At 40.6% G+C, this 16,115-nt stretch overlaps 1 protein-coding gene across 1 annotated transcript in view; it reads left to right on the forward strand.

The window, feature by feature from the left end:
* SMYD3 (SET and MYND domain containing 3) overlaps nt 1–16,115 on the forward strand; it is a 1,057,397-nt gene that overhangs the window by 194,143 nt on the left and 847,139 nt on the right. The window contains exon 2 of the mRNA XM_036758267.1: nt 13,303–13,366. Coding sequence (XP_036614162.1) covers nt 13,303–13,366 — 64 coding nt within the window. The remainder of the gene's footprint in view (nt 1–13,302; nt 13,367–16,115) is intronic.

Below are 16,115 nucleotides of genomic sequence, written 5' to 3' on the forward strand. Positions count from 1 at the left end.
GTTCCATGATCATATTCTCCAACCTCTTCAGAGATGGTAGGGAGGTCTCATGGTTAATATATGTTAAAGAGACCCTCAATCCCAGCAGGGTAACTATATACATCTTCTCCTCCCCACTCTGAATTCTTATTTTCCTTCCAACATTTTGCTCATTTTGGAGAGTTGTGGCCCTAGGTCCTTGGGTGTGGCCTTTTGATTGAGTCCAAGTTTTACAGAACAAATCCTTTTATTAAGGGGATTTGTTCTGTGAAGTTTGGATTCAGTCAAAGGGCCCACATGTGGCCTTGAGGCTGCAGGTTCCCCACCCCTGGTATAACCTATCATTGGAAGAAAACTTGTTTTGGTTATTCACTATAAACTGCTCTACCTGGGACACTGAGCAACCAGAGAATTTTGTCTCTATCATTGACATACTCCAATGTAGCGTGTCAGGGACTGTTCGAACAAATGACAGGGGATCCTTTTTTAGCTTGCCTTTTTTCATTTATTTCTCTTAAGATCCTACTTACTTTGGTTCAGACATAGGCTGTTTATCTCCTAGAATATAAGGAAATAGAATATTGTTGCATACCTTTTAGTGGCATGGGTATTTTAATGAAAAATTTAATCTCATTTCCCTATTCTAGTAATAAAGCCGCCTTAATTTTTTTATTGCTTTTCCTTTAGGGGTTCCAATCCAGGGAATACAGTGACATGAGCATTATTGCAAAGAGAAAGATTGTGGCAAGTGTGTGAAAATATGAAATGCAGCATTTAAAGTATTTCCTTTTCCTTTGAGACCCAGAAGATGACCCCAATCTCCCTACCCCTTACCTTATTTATTTAATGGAAACTGCCTCAACTTACAGGCAGGGAAGACCTCTCGGAGATGATATTGTCATGCCGCCTACCTACTGCAAGAACAGGCAGAGATCTTCCAACCTTTGCTTAAATACCTCAAATGATAGAGAGTACCAGACACTGTGCTAAGTACTGAGACATATCTGGTTGTATTAGGAGGGCAGAGTTTATAATCTCAAAGAGGATCATAAACATGTCTGAAAGGTTCGGAACCGCCGGATATAAGAAACTCTCAAAGTAGAAGGCAGAAGAATCAAAACATTTATTTAGGCTCCACAGTAACCAACCCATGAACCAGAAGCCCCATTTTGATATGTTGATCAAAATCTTCCAGGCCCAATAAGTACGCCTTGCAAGAGTAACCAGGAGGCTACAGAGAAGCATGATTGCGTAAAGCAAAATCATGTTTCCCCCTCGATGGTAATAAGATTACCCACTGGCCTGAAGTCTTTGTTCAGCTTCCTCCCGTAGGTCAGCTCTGCTACTGGCAGCTCCTGCTTCAGCTGTGGCTGAACTGTAACTGAAGCTGCAACTGAAACTGACGATGTAACGGTCGCTGTAACTGACGTAACTGTCGTAACTGTCGCTGGCTCCAACCGGAAAAGGAAAAGAAGAAGCTTCAAGCTGTCCTCTCCCCTCTTATAGGGTTTTTGACATCATCAAGCTCCGCCCAAATGACCAGGGCCGATTGGTTCCTGAGTTGGCCCCTCCCCCTAGGGTAGAGGTTAACACCTCCCCTCAGCCAGCCCCATGACTCATCACACAGGAAGTTGTGGTCCTGCCCCGGAAGAGCAAGCCCCAGCGTCCAGGGAAGCTCAATGAGGTAAACTGAGTCATTCAAAGAAAACAAAGGCCATTCTGGCTACACTCCACCCCTTGTTATAGGATACATAATCTAATCAGCCATGTATCCTAGAACATACATTGTGATCCAATTACAAAGGAAACTAAAACATATCATTCATTATAAAGCAAAACATATCATTCAGTGACATTCCCAAACATTGGTTAACGATTCAAATGCGATCCACCCCTAAATCCTTGTATCCATTACATAGGATCAATAATATCATAACAATAAAACAACACAGCAAGGATAACACAAAATAAGTAAACAGAACACTATCATCATTTCCACCCCCCTTGAACGATTGGGGCTCAAAATCTTGGGGTGAGGGGTGAAGGTCTCATTTTCCATAGCTTCTTCATGCTGAAATTGGATGTAGAGATGGCCCTGCCCCCAAAAAGTCCCATTCCAGAGGTCATTTCTTTAACGAGCTGGCAGGAATTCCAAGAATGCTACATGCTTAGGCAGTCACCGGAAAGTGCAGGGTGCTTAAGCCTGAAGGAAACAAAACTAGCAACAAGGTTAGCCAAAACAAAGGACAAAAAGAATAGTCTGTGAATCTATTATTATAACCTATTCACGGTAAAATATATGGTTCAGGGGTACGATTTGGTAATTATTTTCCCCTGAATAGACAACTGTTACAGTGTTGTCCTTCCCATGGGCTATAACTTCTGCAGCCTTTGGAATATCATCTGGCTTCCGTTTTACCCATACCTTAGCTCCTGACTTTATTCTATCAATGGAGCAAGACCCTTTTGCCCCTCTAGTAGTTATTTTGGGAGGAGGGTCAGTTTTCACAAAGGGTATTTTTTTACAGGGGATAATAATGACTTGAACCATCCTATCATTTCTACAAAATTGTACAGGTTTTTTACCCATATTCTGGAGTGTCACAACAATTTCTTTTTGATAATTAGAATCTATCACTCCAGCCAATACATGTATTCCTTGAGCCGCTAATCCTGGTTTAGGTAATATCCATCCAAGATGATTCTTGGGGATTCTCATACATACTCCAGTAGGGGTTTTTCTTATCTCTTTCCTATTTAACCTAAAATTCTCTATACAATGTAAATCATATCCTGCTGAACCAGGTGTTCCTGGACTTGGTAGTGGGACATCTTCCCTCACAGTCCAAAATTCAATGTTTTGGATCTCACATGTTTGCTGTTCTCTGATCTGCAGATTTGGGGTCATCATTCTGGCTAGAGGTGTACTCCCCCCTAAGGGCCTATTATTCAAATTACGTAAGGCAATAGACAAATTATCCTTCCAATGTCGATATGAATTATTTGAGCTTAATTTTCTCAGCTGTTCTTTCAACAATCCATTCATTCTTTCAATTAGCCCAGATGCTTGTGGGTAATATGGAATATGATATATCCATTCTATATTATTCAACACACAATATCTTTTCACTTCTTTGCCCTTGAAATGTGACCCATTGTCACTTTGAATCTGCATTGGGGTTCCATAATATAAACTTACAATATCTAGAGTTTTACAGGTGTTTTTCTGAGTTGCGTCTTTATAAGGACAAGCCACTAGTACACCGGAATAGGTGTCAACACACGTACATACATATTTACATCCTTTATCCTGGGGTAGTGGGCCAATATAATCTATCTGCCAAATTTGGGCTGGAACTTTTCCCCTTGCTATTTCTCCAGTAACTATCCTAGGAAGAGTTCGTTCTTTTTCTAATTGGCATATACAACACTCCTCTGTTATTTGTTTTAACAACGCATGAGAAATACTGATACCTCGATCCTGTGCCCATCGATGGGTGGCCTGGACCCCTAAATGGCCGGCAGTCTGGTGGACCCATCTTGCTAAGGCTGGGTCATCAGTTGGAGTCGGAGTAGGGACAATACATTCAGTAGCAATCTTTGCTAGTCGATCCGCATGTGCATTGTACTCACGTTCTGGTGTGGTCAGGGTTGCATGAGCATCAACATGAAAAACTGACAGATCTGTAACCAAAGACATGTCCCATATACTTTCCCATAACTCTTTACCCCAAACTTGTTTGCCATGAATCTCCCAATTCTGATTCCTCCATATAGGCATCCACGTAGCTAATCCATTAGCTACCGCCCACGAGTCAGTAAATATATGACACTGTCCTCCTTTCTCTGCTCTGATGGCCTGATGCACTGCCATCAGTTCAGCATATTGGCTACTTCCACCTATCCCAGAACTTTCCAGAGTTCTCCTTGTACAGGGGTTATAGGCTACTGCTTTCCAATGTCTCTTCTGTCCTAAATATTTTGCTGTCCCATCAGTAAACCAAGCATGTTTCTTCTGTTCTTCATTTAGTCCGTCATATCCATTATTCCATTTCACTAAGGATGGTACCATCTGTTGCTTAGATTCAAGGGGCTTTTCATTGCTCTCAGTATCAATGTTCGCCACAGATTCATGTAGAGCAGAAACTCCATTTTTGCCTGCTCTGGACCTATTCTGAATATACCACTTCCATTTGATTATGCTTGCCTCTTGTGCATGTCCAATTCTGTGAGAAGCTGGGGTACTCATTACCCAAGTCATAATTGGAATTCCAGGCCTTAATACCACTTCACGACCCAGAGTTAGTTGCTCAGTTTCTACTAAAGCCCAATATGCAGCTAACAGCTGCTTCTCAAAAGGTGTATATTGCACTCCAGATGAGGGCAGTTTCCTTGACCAAAAGCCTAAAGGTACACTTCGGCTTTGTTGTTTTTGCCACAGACTCCAATTTGCATAGTCATCTTGTACAGTCACTTGTAACTCCACTGGCCCATTTTGCATAGGCCATAAGTCTAGAGCTAATTGAATAGCAGCCTTTGCTTCCTCAAAAGCTCTACTTTGTTCAAGTCCCCAGTCAAATTCATATTTCTTTCTGGTGACTTTATACAAGGGTTTTAAAATCTGTCCCAAATGTGGGATGTGGTGTCTCCAATAACCAAACAGCCCTATGAACTTTTGGGCCTCTTTCTTATTGGTAGGGGTGGGAAAATCCTGGATTTTTTGTCGAGCTTGTGGGAGAATTTCTCGCAGTCCTCTATTCCACTGTATCCCCAAGAATTTTACAGTTTGAGCTGGCCCTTGAACCTTTGCGGGGTTGATTTCCCATCCTTTGCTTTTCATATGGTCAATTAATAATACTAAACTCTCCTCCACCTCCTTTATATTCTTTCCCTGTATCATGATGTCATCTATGTAATGTGTAAGCTGTACACCAGGTAACTTTAATTCATCCAAATGTTCAGCTACAATCCTGTGGCAAATAGTTGGGCTATGAATATATCCTTGCGGCAGGCGTGTAAATGTATACTGTCGGCCTTGCCAAGTAAAAGCAAACTGATTCCATTGCTTGGGGTCTATTGGGATTGTAAAGAAGGCATTGGCCAAATCAATAACTGCATACCAAGTCCCTTCATGTTTTTGTATTCTCTCTATTAAAGTAACCGTGTCTGGAACAGCAGCATACAAGGGAGGAGTCACTTTGTTCAGCTGTCTATAATCTACTGTCATCCTCCATGTTCCATCTGACTTTCGGACTGGCCAGACAGGGTTGTTCCATTGAGTAGTTGTAGGGACTAACACTCCTGCCTCAACACATTCTCTTATAGTGTTGGCAATTTCATCTTGCCCACCTGGGACACGATATTGCCTCAAAGTAATTACTTCAGAAGGTTCGGGCAAAGTGATTGGATCCATCTTGATTTTCCCCACTAAGACTGCATTAATGCCTATTTTCCTCACAGCAAATTGGTATTTCCCTTCAGGTAAATTTAAGGTCATACCCTTCAAAATGTCTATTCCAATGATGTATTCAGGAATAGGCACAATAACCACACTATATTCTTTCTTGGGCAACTGTCCAATTTTCATCATCAATTTAACTTGTCTGGCTGATATTTCAGTCCCTCCTAGTCCTGTGATGGTAATAGGAGTTCCATGGCTGAATTTGTCTGGATTTCCATAAATAAGGGTGGCCTCGGCCCCAGTATCTATTAATGCCTCAGTTACCGTACTTGACCCATTTTTCCAATATATGGTCAAGTTAATGTGAGGTCTACAATCCAGCCTGTGTATTTCCTTAATTTGGGCTGGGGCCTGGCCTGTTCCCTAGTATTCCCTTTCATGTGATTCACTTGGGTATGAAGGTTCAACATCTGTAGCATTTGCAGGAGCAGTTCTGATTTCCCTATCTCTCCTGTTATCAAGGCCTTTATCTCTGTACATTCTATATAATTCATTGGTTGGAATTCCATCTATCATTTCAAAACCTACTCCTGCTCTCAATAAAGCAGTAAACATTTCTTTCCTTGTTACTCTCCTTTGGCGCCAAGTTTGCTGGTTATTCACCCTTCTCTCTTGAGGAGATCTATCCCTTCCCCAGTCACCTAAGTCATATAACTGTAAAATCTTATTTATCACTGTTGTAAGACGGCTCCCTACTTCTCCAAGTAATAAATTCAAAATTAGTTGTTTATAAGCAGGGGGAGCTGTCCTAATTATTAAATTCCTATGAGGCAGTTCCATTGAATCATTGTAATATTTGTCTGCAGTTCCTGTCATAATGGCAGTCTTCATTACCTCCTCCTTTAGTCTCATGATACAATCTCTAAGTGAATACCAGGGTCTGTGCTCAGTGGGCCACATAGAATCAGTAGCATATCTCTTATTGCATCCCACAGCGGCTAATGCCAACAGAGTAGTCCTGCTATCACCGTCTCCTTGCTGATGATGTTCCCTAAAAGCTTGTTGAACTAGAGGATCATGGCTGATACCTATGAATCTCATGCAGTCTGTCCCATCTACTGATATTCCACCGGCCCCTTGATCACTGAGTCTTACCATCCAAGATATCAATGGTTCTCCTATTCTTTGGCTGAATCTACTCAAAATATCTGTGACCTCTTGCGGTGAGAAATCTTCCTGAATTTCCCTTGTAACTGAATCTTCACCTCGGGTTTCTGTCTTCCTCCTTTGTATGGGTCGAGCCCTTGTCTGATCATTTAACCATCTCCTATTCTCTGTGTGAGGCACATCCTGAACCCCAGTAGTGTTTTGTGCCTCAGCCCCTAACATTGTCTCATTCTCTCCCCACTCACTTCCTCTGCCACCATGGCTAGGACGAAGCAGGCAGTCAGGCTCTTTCTGGGCTGGGTTGAAATGCACTCTGGGCTTTTTTGGTCTCCTGTTGCTCTTAGCCACATTAATAGAAAAGTTCTCATTTGAGTCAGTTTGGTCTCCTGCTATCTGAGATTCCTCTTCTTCCTGTGGGGTAGGAGTGCCCCCATGTCTTTCACTTAATCTCAATCTTTCGTATACTAGCCGGTAGGCTGATAACACTATCCAGCTTTGCCTAGATAGTGATGCCCCTGACTGAATCCCAACTTCTCGTAAACACTTTTCCAAATCCCTAGGATCTCCTCTCCGTAGCCTTGGTTCCCAGTTTTCACAGGGTCCAGCTTTTTTAGCCAATTCTTTTGCTAGGGAGGAATAAAATGGATCCTCCCATCCTGGGATATTCATCTCTTCCTCTGAAATTGTTCTGCTTCTAAATAGAGATCTTATACCTAGCGATCCTGTTCGTGACGCCAAATGTATTAGGAGGGCAGAGTTTATAATCTCAAAGAGGATCATAAACATGTCTGAAAGGTTCGGAACCGCCGGATATAAGAAACTCTCAAAGTAGAAGGCAGAAGAATCAAAACATTTATTTAGGCTCCACAGTAACCAACCCATGAACCAGAAGCCCCATTTTGATATGTTGATCAAAATCTTCCAGGCCCAATAAGTACGCCTTGCAAGAGTAACCAGGAGGCTACAGAGAAGCATGATTGCGTAAAGCAAAATCATGTTTCCCCCTCGATGGTAATAAGATTACCCACTGGCCTGAAGTCTTTGTTCAGCTTCCTCCCGTAGGTCAGCTCTGCTACTGGCAGCTCCTGCTTCAGCTGTGGCTGAACTGTAACTGAAGCTGCAACTGAAACTGACGATGTAACGGTCGCTGTAACTGACGTAACTGTCGTAACTGTCGCTGGCTCCAACCGGAAAAGGAAAAGAAGAAGCTTCAAGCTGTCCTCTCCCCTCTTATAGGGTTTTTGACATCATCAAGCTCCGCCCAAATGACCAGGGCCGATTGGTTCCTGAGTTGGCCCCTCCCCCTAGGGTAGAGGTTAACACCTCCCCTCAGCCAGCCCCATGACTCATCACACAGGAAGTTGTGGTCCTGCCCCGGAAGAGCAAGCCCCAGCGTCCAGGGAAGCTCAATGAGGTAAACTGAGTCATTCAAAGAAAACAAAGGCCATTCTGGCTACACTGGTTCACTCAGACTATTTTTTTGCCTCTCTTCTTGGTTCCAGTCCTTTCCAATCCAATCTTTTCTCTTGGGTTCAGTTGATCATTTTTTAAAATTGGAATATTTAAATTTGCATTACTTAGTAGCTTAATGCATAAAAATAAGCCAAAACTGTATGAATAACTCATTTTAAAGAATTTATATTATACATTAAATGGGAAGTAAATTATTTAAGTGTTTTGAATCATCATGCTATTTGCTTTGCTCAATTTCCATGTTAAAATTCATCGATGCAGCAAATTGTAGGTATGTGAGTTAGGGAGAGAATGAAGCATTGCTCTTACCCTGCTCATCTCTGATCTTTCCACAAGCCATCTTGAATCTGTACATCAGTAGTAAGAAAAGAGAACACTTCATTGATTGTGGAACCAAGTTAATAAGGGCAGACTGTTCTAGTGACAGGCCTTGGGAAGAGAGTCTAGAATGATGGAATCTGTCTTGGTTATGGTCTCAGTGTTAATTGGTTGTGAGCAGCATATGAAGCTGTGATGGCAGGATCATAAATACAAACAGCTATTTCAACAACCTCTGGCATTGTGAATTGAAGAAAGCTAGTTTTGTCTTTTTTTTAAAATTAGGATCTTAAAATCATGTTCTACCATGTTTATATCACAGTATGGTAACTAGAAACTGTTTTAAAAGTTCATTTTCAAATAGCTATTGTATATGAACTTTTTGAATTAGGGCATGGTTTTGTAAGATTTCCCCCAGTCCTTAATTCCATTCATAGACACCACAATTGTCCCAGTTTTGATGTGTGCCAATTTGCAGGTAATGAGAACATTTTTTACTTTGTTAGGCTAGCTTTGCTGGCCCCAACATCTCCCCTCCCCCTTAACCCAGTGTTTCTAGTTCCTTAGTGAAGCTTTAGATCCTCTAAATAATTTGAGTTGTCTGGCCCCTGGTCTTGGGTAAAAGGGTAGAGGAGGGGAGTCAAAGATGATGGGATTTGGTAGATTTGATGGGCGGGGCTGGAGATATTTATTTCCAGTTACCAACTCACTGTGTGTATGTGGTGAGAGACTTAATGCTTATACCCTGAGTCAGGAAAGCTGTGAATGCAATGTAGTTGCTCCTACTAGAATAGGATTTTACTAGAGTTGGAATCCCTAGGATAAGGGTTGGAGACAGTTAGGTAGCAGAGTGGGTAGAGCAATGGGTTTGAAGTCAGGAAGACCTGAGTTCTAATGTGCCTTTAGATACTCACCAGCTGTGTGATCCTGGGCAAGTCACATACCCTCTGTTTCCCTTAATCCATTGGAGAAGGAAATGACAAACCACTCTAGCGTCTTTGCCAAGAAAACCCCATATGGGGTCTTGAAGGGTAGGACATGACTGAACAACAACCAAAGTGTAAGGATTAGGGACCTTCCTTTGAGAATGGCAATTCTGAGGTTTTGGCAGCTATCTTAAAGGTCCTTTTTATGGGCATGTTGGACTAGGTGCTGACATTCTGAAAGAGCTGTAATACGTCCCTGAATTCCTAGTCCTACTTATAGCCCAGTTAGTCATTTTAAATTTCATTCACATCCTTTCTGTCTCAGGGTACAGGAATTGATTACTATCCCCCCTTTCAACTCCTAACTCCCTTAACATATTTTGGTGATTCTTTTTGAGGCTTGGTCAACACACTCACCCTGTTAGTCACTAGAAACATTGAGGTGGGAGAGAGTCAAAGTTTCCTGTTGTTTCTGATATGCCTGCTGCCACTGGGAAGACCATTGTCTCAATTACATATAATGTAAAAATGGCCTCAGTTCTAAGGCAAGATGTTGACTAAAACATTCATTTAGGAGAGATTTCCCAAATTATTCTGAGTATATTATATTTTCACTCAGGAGAGATTTCTTTCTTATCTCTGTGACATTTAAAAAGTTCGAGAGGTGTAGTTTCTGGGTAATTAATCATTTTATTAATCATGCTAGCATATAATGAATAAAAAGGGTCAGTGACATTCTTGAATACTAAAGACCCCTCATGGAACCCACTGAATACTTATATGCCCTAGGAAGAGCTGGTGTTCCTGAGGGAGGCAATGGACTGATTTGTTAACAAGTAACGAGAGAATGAATATTATAATGAAGGTGGACCCACTCTAATGAGGGCTGAGGGAGTGACTTTGATTTTGTCTTTTACTTCCGAACCACCTGCAGCCTTGGGCAATCTAATCGATGAATTTATCCTCATCCAAACCTGAGCTTTCTCACCTGGGGGGGTCTAAAGAGATTGAGGAGAAAGTTCATCCAATCTCATTGTCATCAAGGTCTTTCAAATGCTGCCTTGGCTGAGTAGAGAATAAAGTTTCAGAAATCCTGTGTCTCCCCATTATTAACAATTAGTTATTTAATAGTCATTTCTCTCATCTCCTATTGTAGAAGAGAATTTTTTAAGTAACAATGAACATTTTTACCTTATCTTACCTACTCAAGTAGAGTCCCTTCACCAGAAGGCATGCATCAGAAGTCTGGAAGTGACAGTAAATATCATGTTAGTTCTACCTTCAGAATTTTGATTTTTCCCCCTTATTTTTTAGAACAAATCTTTTTTTTTTCCTAAGAAGAAGTGGTGGTAAAGAAGGCACTTAATAGCTGATGGGAATCATAGTTTTATTATGGAATACACACCCTGTGGTCCCAAAGTAAGCATAATTTATAATAATTCTGAGCCTTATTTTTTCATTTTATAATTCACATTTTCTTTTCCATTTCTGTTATCCAAGTAATTTGGGGGACATAATTTTGGGGATTCAATTTATTTCAATTCCATAAATGTTTAAGTGCCTATATCATATTTATTCAGTTCTGGGATACATTGACAAAAAATAAAAAAAGACCTCTGACCTCTAAAAGGCTCATTACTTGGTAGAAATTGAGGGGAGTTGTTGTTCGGTCATGTCTGATTCCTGGTGACCTCATTTGGGATTTTTTCAGTAAAGACTGTGGAGTGGTTTGCCTTTTTCTTCTCCAGCTCATTTTGCAGTTAAGGAAACTGAGGCCAACAGGGTGAAGTGACTTGGCCAGGATCACCATAACTAGTAAGTGTCTGAGGGCAGATTTGAACTCAGGAATATGTCTTCCTAACTCCAGGTCTGGCACTCTATGCACTAAGGCGCCACCTAGCTGTCCTGTGGTGGGGAGAGACACAACTTAATACAAGGTGATTTGAAGCCAGAGGAAGCACTAACACCGAGGGGATTTGAGAAGGCTTCCTGCAAAAAGTACGAGAGACTGGAGATGGGAGATGCTTGTGAGTTACCTAGGTTAGCTAAAAGACAAGAGGACAATTATGTTAGGTGGTAGGGATACAAAGACAAAAACAAAACATTTCCTGTCTGCAGTGGGCTTACATCCTTTTGGTGGAAATAGCATGTAGATGTATATGTCTAATATAAAATATATACAAAGTAAATACAAAATCATTTTGGAAGGGAACAGTAGCAATGGAGGGGAGGTGGGGAACAAGGATCAGGAAAGTCCTCATGTTGGAGGTAGCACTTGAGCTAAACTGGGGGGTGGGGCCAAGGATTTTAAGAGGCAATGAAGAGGGAGTGCATCCTGTTCATTGTAGATGGCTAACCTATGCAGAGACAGAGAATTGAGGGATGAAAGTCATGTCTAGCAAAGGCTGTCTTTATACATGCAAGTGGGCTAGTTTGTCTGAAACATAGTGTGTAAAAAAGAAAAATGTTCAATAGGTCTGGAAAGAAGGCTGGAGCCAGATTATGAAGGGCTTTAAATGTTGAACAGAGAAGTCTGTATTTGATATTAGAGTTAATAGGGAGCCCCTGAAGCAGGGAAATGATAACCAGACATGTGCTTTAGCAATACAAAGTTGGCAACTGTGTGAAGCATGTATATTGGAGAGAGGAGAGGCAGGAGCTGTTGGAATAGTCCAATAGGAGAGCTCTGGGGAAGGGAAGATCATTTTTCAAATAGATAAAGCATTTAATAAGTACTTACTATATGCCAGGCATATAGGCAGCGAGGCAGCTGGTGGCTCAATGGAGAGAGCCCTGGATCTGGAGTCAGGAAGACCTGAGTTCAAATTCAGCCTCAGACACTTGATAATTTTGGGACCTTGGGCAAATAACTGAACCTCTGATTGCCTGACAAAATGGACTCGCTGGATCCACCGTAGAAAGAAATGGCAAATCACTCCAGTATCTTTGCCAAGGAAATCCCAAATGGGGGTCACAAAGAGTTGGGCATGATTGAAATGACTGAACAAAAACAAAAATATTCCAGACACTTTGTTAAACCTGAAGATACAAATAAAACAAGCAGGACATTTCTTACACTAATGGAGCTTCTATTCTTTTTTAAAAATTAATTAATTAATTTTTAGTTTACAACATTCAGTTCTACAAGCTTTTGAGTTTTAAATTTTCTGCCCCTCACTCTCCTCCCCAAGATGGCATGCAATCTGATACAGGCTCTACATATACATTCACATTAAACATATTTTCACATTAGTCATGTTGTAAAGAAGAATTATAACCAATGGAGTGAACCACGAGAAAGAAGCAACAAAACAAAACAAAAAAGAGAGAGAACAAACAGTATGCTTCGATCTGCATTCAGACTCCATCATTCTTTTTCTGGATGTGGATAGTATTTTCCATCATGAGCCTTTTGTAGTTGTCTTAGAACCTTGCATTGCTGAGAAGAGCCAAGTCTATCAATGTGGCTGTAACTGTATACAATGTTCTTTTGATTCTGTGGAGCTTCCATTTTGATAGGAGAAGGCAGATAAAGGGGAGCTGGAAGTAGGGGAGTAGATGACACTTTTGCTGAAGAGGCACGAAGAGGAGACAAGAAGACGAGTAGAGGAGACCTGGTACCTGGCAAGACAAAGCAAAGGAGCACCAAAGTGATGCTGGTGCTTTCCTATTGTTGATTATACCCTATTTATCTTGTCTATGTCTTCTTTGTACATAGTTTATTTATGTGTTGTTTCCCCCATTAGGCTGTGAGCTCCTTGAGAGCAGGGACTGTCTTTTGCCTTTCTTTGTATCCCCAGTACTTAGCATAGTGCCTGGGACATAGTAGGTGCTCAATAAATACTTATTGACTGACTGGTTGTTGTTGTTGGTCCTTTATTTTTCAAGAGGACCAATGAAATCACAGGGTGATGTCTTGACTTACTGACTTGACTGATTGATGCCACTTTGCTTTCATCATTTGAATTACATTCAAGTAATTGGAGAATATGTAACTCTCTCATGTCCTAATATAGGCTTTGTTTGTTTTTTAAACAGGAAGGAAAAGCTGCTTCGATGTTCTCAATGCAAAGTTGCCAGATACTGTGGCTCAGAATGTCAGGTAAAGTTGAAAAATCTTGACTCCTCTTCATGGATAAGTGAAGGATTTTGGATATTTAACTCTTCCATTTTTTTGTTTCCCCTGGCTTATGAATATCTCATCTCCCTTTCTACAGCATTAAACTCTTTGAAACTTGTTCTGGAACTCTTTAAAAGGTATTTAAATTAATTTTCAACATGACCTTTCTGGTTAACTTTATGCTTAATCACTTAGTAATAAATGCAATTACTGTCTAATAAAATGCCTCTTCTTTTAATTTGATTAGAAAGACTACTTCAGTATGATTTGTTGCTCTTACATCATTCTTCCCCTTTTTTCATATATACTCTTGCATCTCCTTGCTACTGTAAGGCCTTTTCCCCTTCTTCATTCTAAGATGTACTAATTCTTCCCAGTGACATTCCTGTTATGCTATCATGTCCTATGAAAGAATATTTTTCAAGGCTAGATTTTTAGTTCTGGATTTTCTACTGTTAGCTGCATAATCCTGGATTGTAGAAGGAATAGAATTTAGACCTGGAAGGGTCCTTAAAGATCATCAAAGCCCTTCAGTTTTACAAATGTGAGTAAACTTAAGGCCCAGAGAGACTAACTCGGGGTTTTCTACGTATTACATAGCAGAATTCTGACCGTAACTTATGTCATTTGACTCCAAACCCATATTTACTGTGTCATATTGCTCATTATATTTCACCACTCAAGGCCTCAGTCTCCTGGTCTGTAAAAGGAATTATTTTGAACTAGATGATCTCTGTGATCCATTGACCACAGACTCCTTGATGTTGATCTCAAAAGACATTCTATCTCTAGACTCCATGATTTTTCAAGAACTCTCCCCGATGTCTAGAGCTCTGTCAACCTTACCTCCACTTAATGAGTTCTCTGGCTTTCTTCAAGTCTCAGTCAAAATTCCTCTCTTTGCAACAAATTTTTACTGATCCTCCTTAACCTTAGTGCCTTCCCTCTGAGATTATCTCCAATTTATGCTGTCTATATTTTGTTTGTAAGTGCTTGTTGAATGTTGTTTCCACCATAGATTGTGAGCTCCTTGAGAGTAGGGACTGTTTTTTTTTACCTTTCTTTATATCCTCTGAGCTTAAGCAGAATACTTGGTATATAGTGGGAGCTTAATAAATGCCTTTTGACTTGACTGTGGTTGAACATTATCTCTTCAGTATTGGTCTTCCTTATCAAATCTCTAGCCTCCTTCAAAGTTCAGCTCAAACACCACTTCCTACATGAATCTTTTCCTGATTCTCTGAGTTACCAATGCTTCCCTCTCAAATTACCTTGTATTTTTTTACCTTGAATATATTTTGTATTGATTCATATGTGTACATTTTGTTTTCCCCATAGAATGTGAATTCCATGAAGTCAGGGACTTTAAGAATTTTGTTTTTGTAAATATAACTACTAGTTCCTGACACCTGACATATTAGTAAATATTTATGGATTGATTCCTTGGCCAGTAGAGTGAATGAAGAATGAATGAATTTGTAAAGCTCTACTTTATGACTTTGTCTGACTTGATTTGTATAGATAGCTCCGTATTTTCTCCTGAAGTGCCTTATTCTTCTTTTCACATTCTCTTGTGGTAATCTGTAACTTGGTTATCATTGTCCTCATTGCTACTTTTAGCCCATGCAACCTCTGAGGATACTTATTCCCATTCCCACTCTCATAGATGAGTCAGATCCCCAGAGCATGGTTATTTCTCTCCCTCAAGGTTCTAGCGGTGGCCTGGAGGGCTCAGGAATCATTTTTAATGCCTTTGGCAAATGTCCCCGCTGGTGTGCATACTAAGATTATCATTTGAGAATCAATTAGTCAGCCAGTCTTAAATAGTTTTTATTGTGTGTGTGTGTGCATATCTGTGTGGAGCATGTGTAGGAATCTGAGATGGCCTGGAAGAATGCATTTAATTTAAGTATATTTACTATGGTGGCCCCTTAAGAAAATTTGAATATATCATCCCCTTAGAGGTTCATGAGACACTTTCCCAGAAGTACATACACAATACAGGGGAAGAACTTTTCAAGCCTAGTAGATAAGGAGTAAGTCATTGCTCCTGATTTCTGGAAGTTCTTTCCTCCCATTTGTGGGGTGCTCAAGAAGTTCCTCTAAGGCATAATGTCGTTTCTTTACTACACTCCTTGTAGTACCATGATGTGTCAAGGATGTGGAGTTGGGAAATTCAACTTTCTCTGGACCCTTCAAAGCTTGAAAGGTCTCCTTCTGGATAAAGAAGGGAAAGAAAGGAGAACTGGCCAAAGCCAAAACATCTCCTTTCTGCCCCTCTTCCTCCTCCCTCCATGCTTCCTCCTCAGGGATGTATTAGAAAGCCATACTTCCTTCAATTTCAGGAAAATAAATTCTCTCATTGATTGATAATTTATGGAAAATCATTGAGGTGTGGCCAAGTTTCCCCAGCCTGTGTAGGCATGATTGTTGTGCAAAATCATTCTAAATTGGAGGCCCTTAGTCTAAGGCTTCTAATTTAGTGTAGTAAGTCCAAGACCCATGAGTTACAGATTATTTCAGACACTTTCTCACTTCCTTAGGTTATCAAGACTGAAATTGAGTGGGATAGTATTGGTCTCAGCCTTACATAATAATAGCCACACATAGTAGCTCCTTCGCTCTCTTTTGTTGGTCTTTCAGCTGCTGTAGGCCTGGTTTTTCTTCTAGGACTTTTTTCCTTCTCTGATTTTCTTTTAAATTTTTCTGCTAGGTGACTTTAGCCTTTTTT

The sequence above is a fragment of the Trichosurus vulpecula genome, chromosome 4, assembly GCF_011100635.1.
Source record: "Trichosurus vulpecula isolate mTriVul1 chromosome 4, mTriVul1.pri, whole genome shotgun sequence".
Lineage (NCBI taxonomy): Eukaryota > Metazoa > Chordata > Mammalia > Diprotodontia > Phalangeridae > Trichosurus > Trichosurus vulpecula.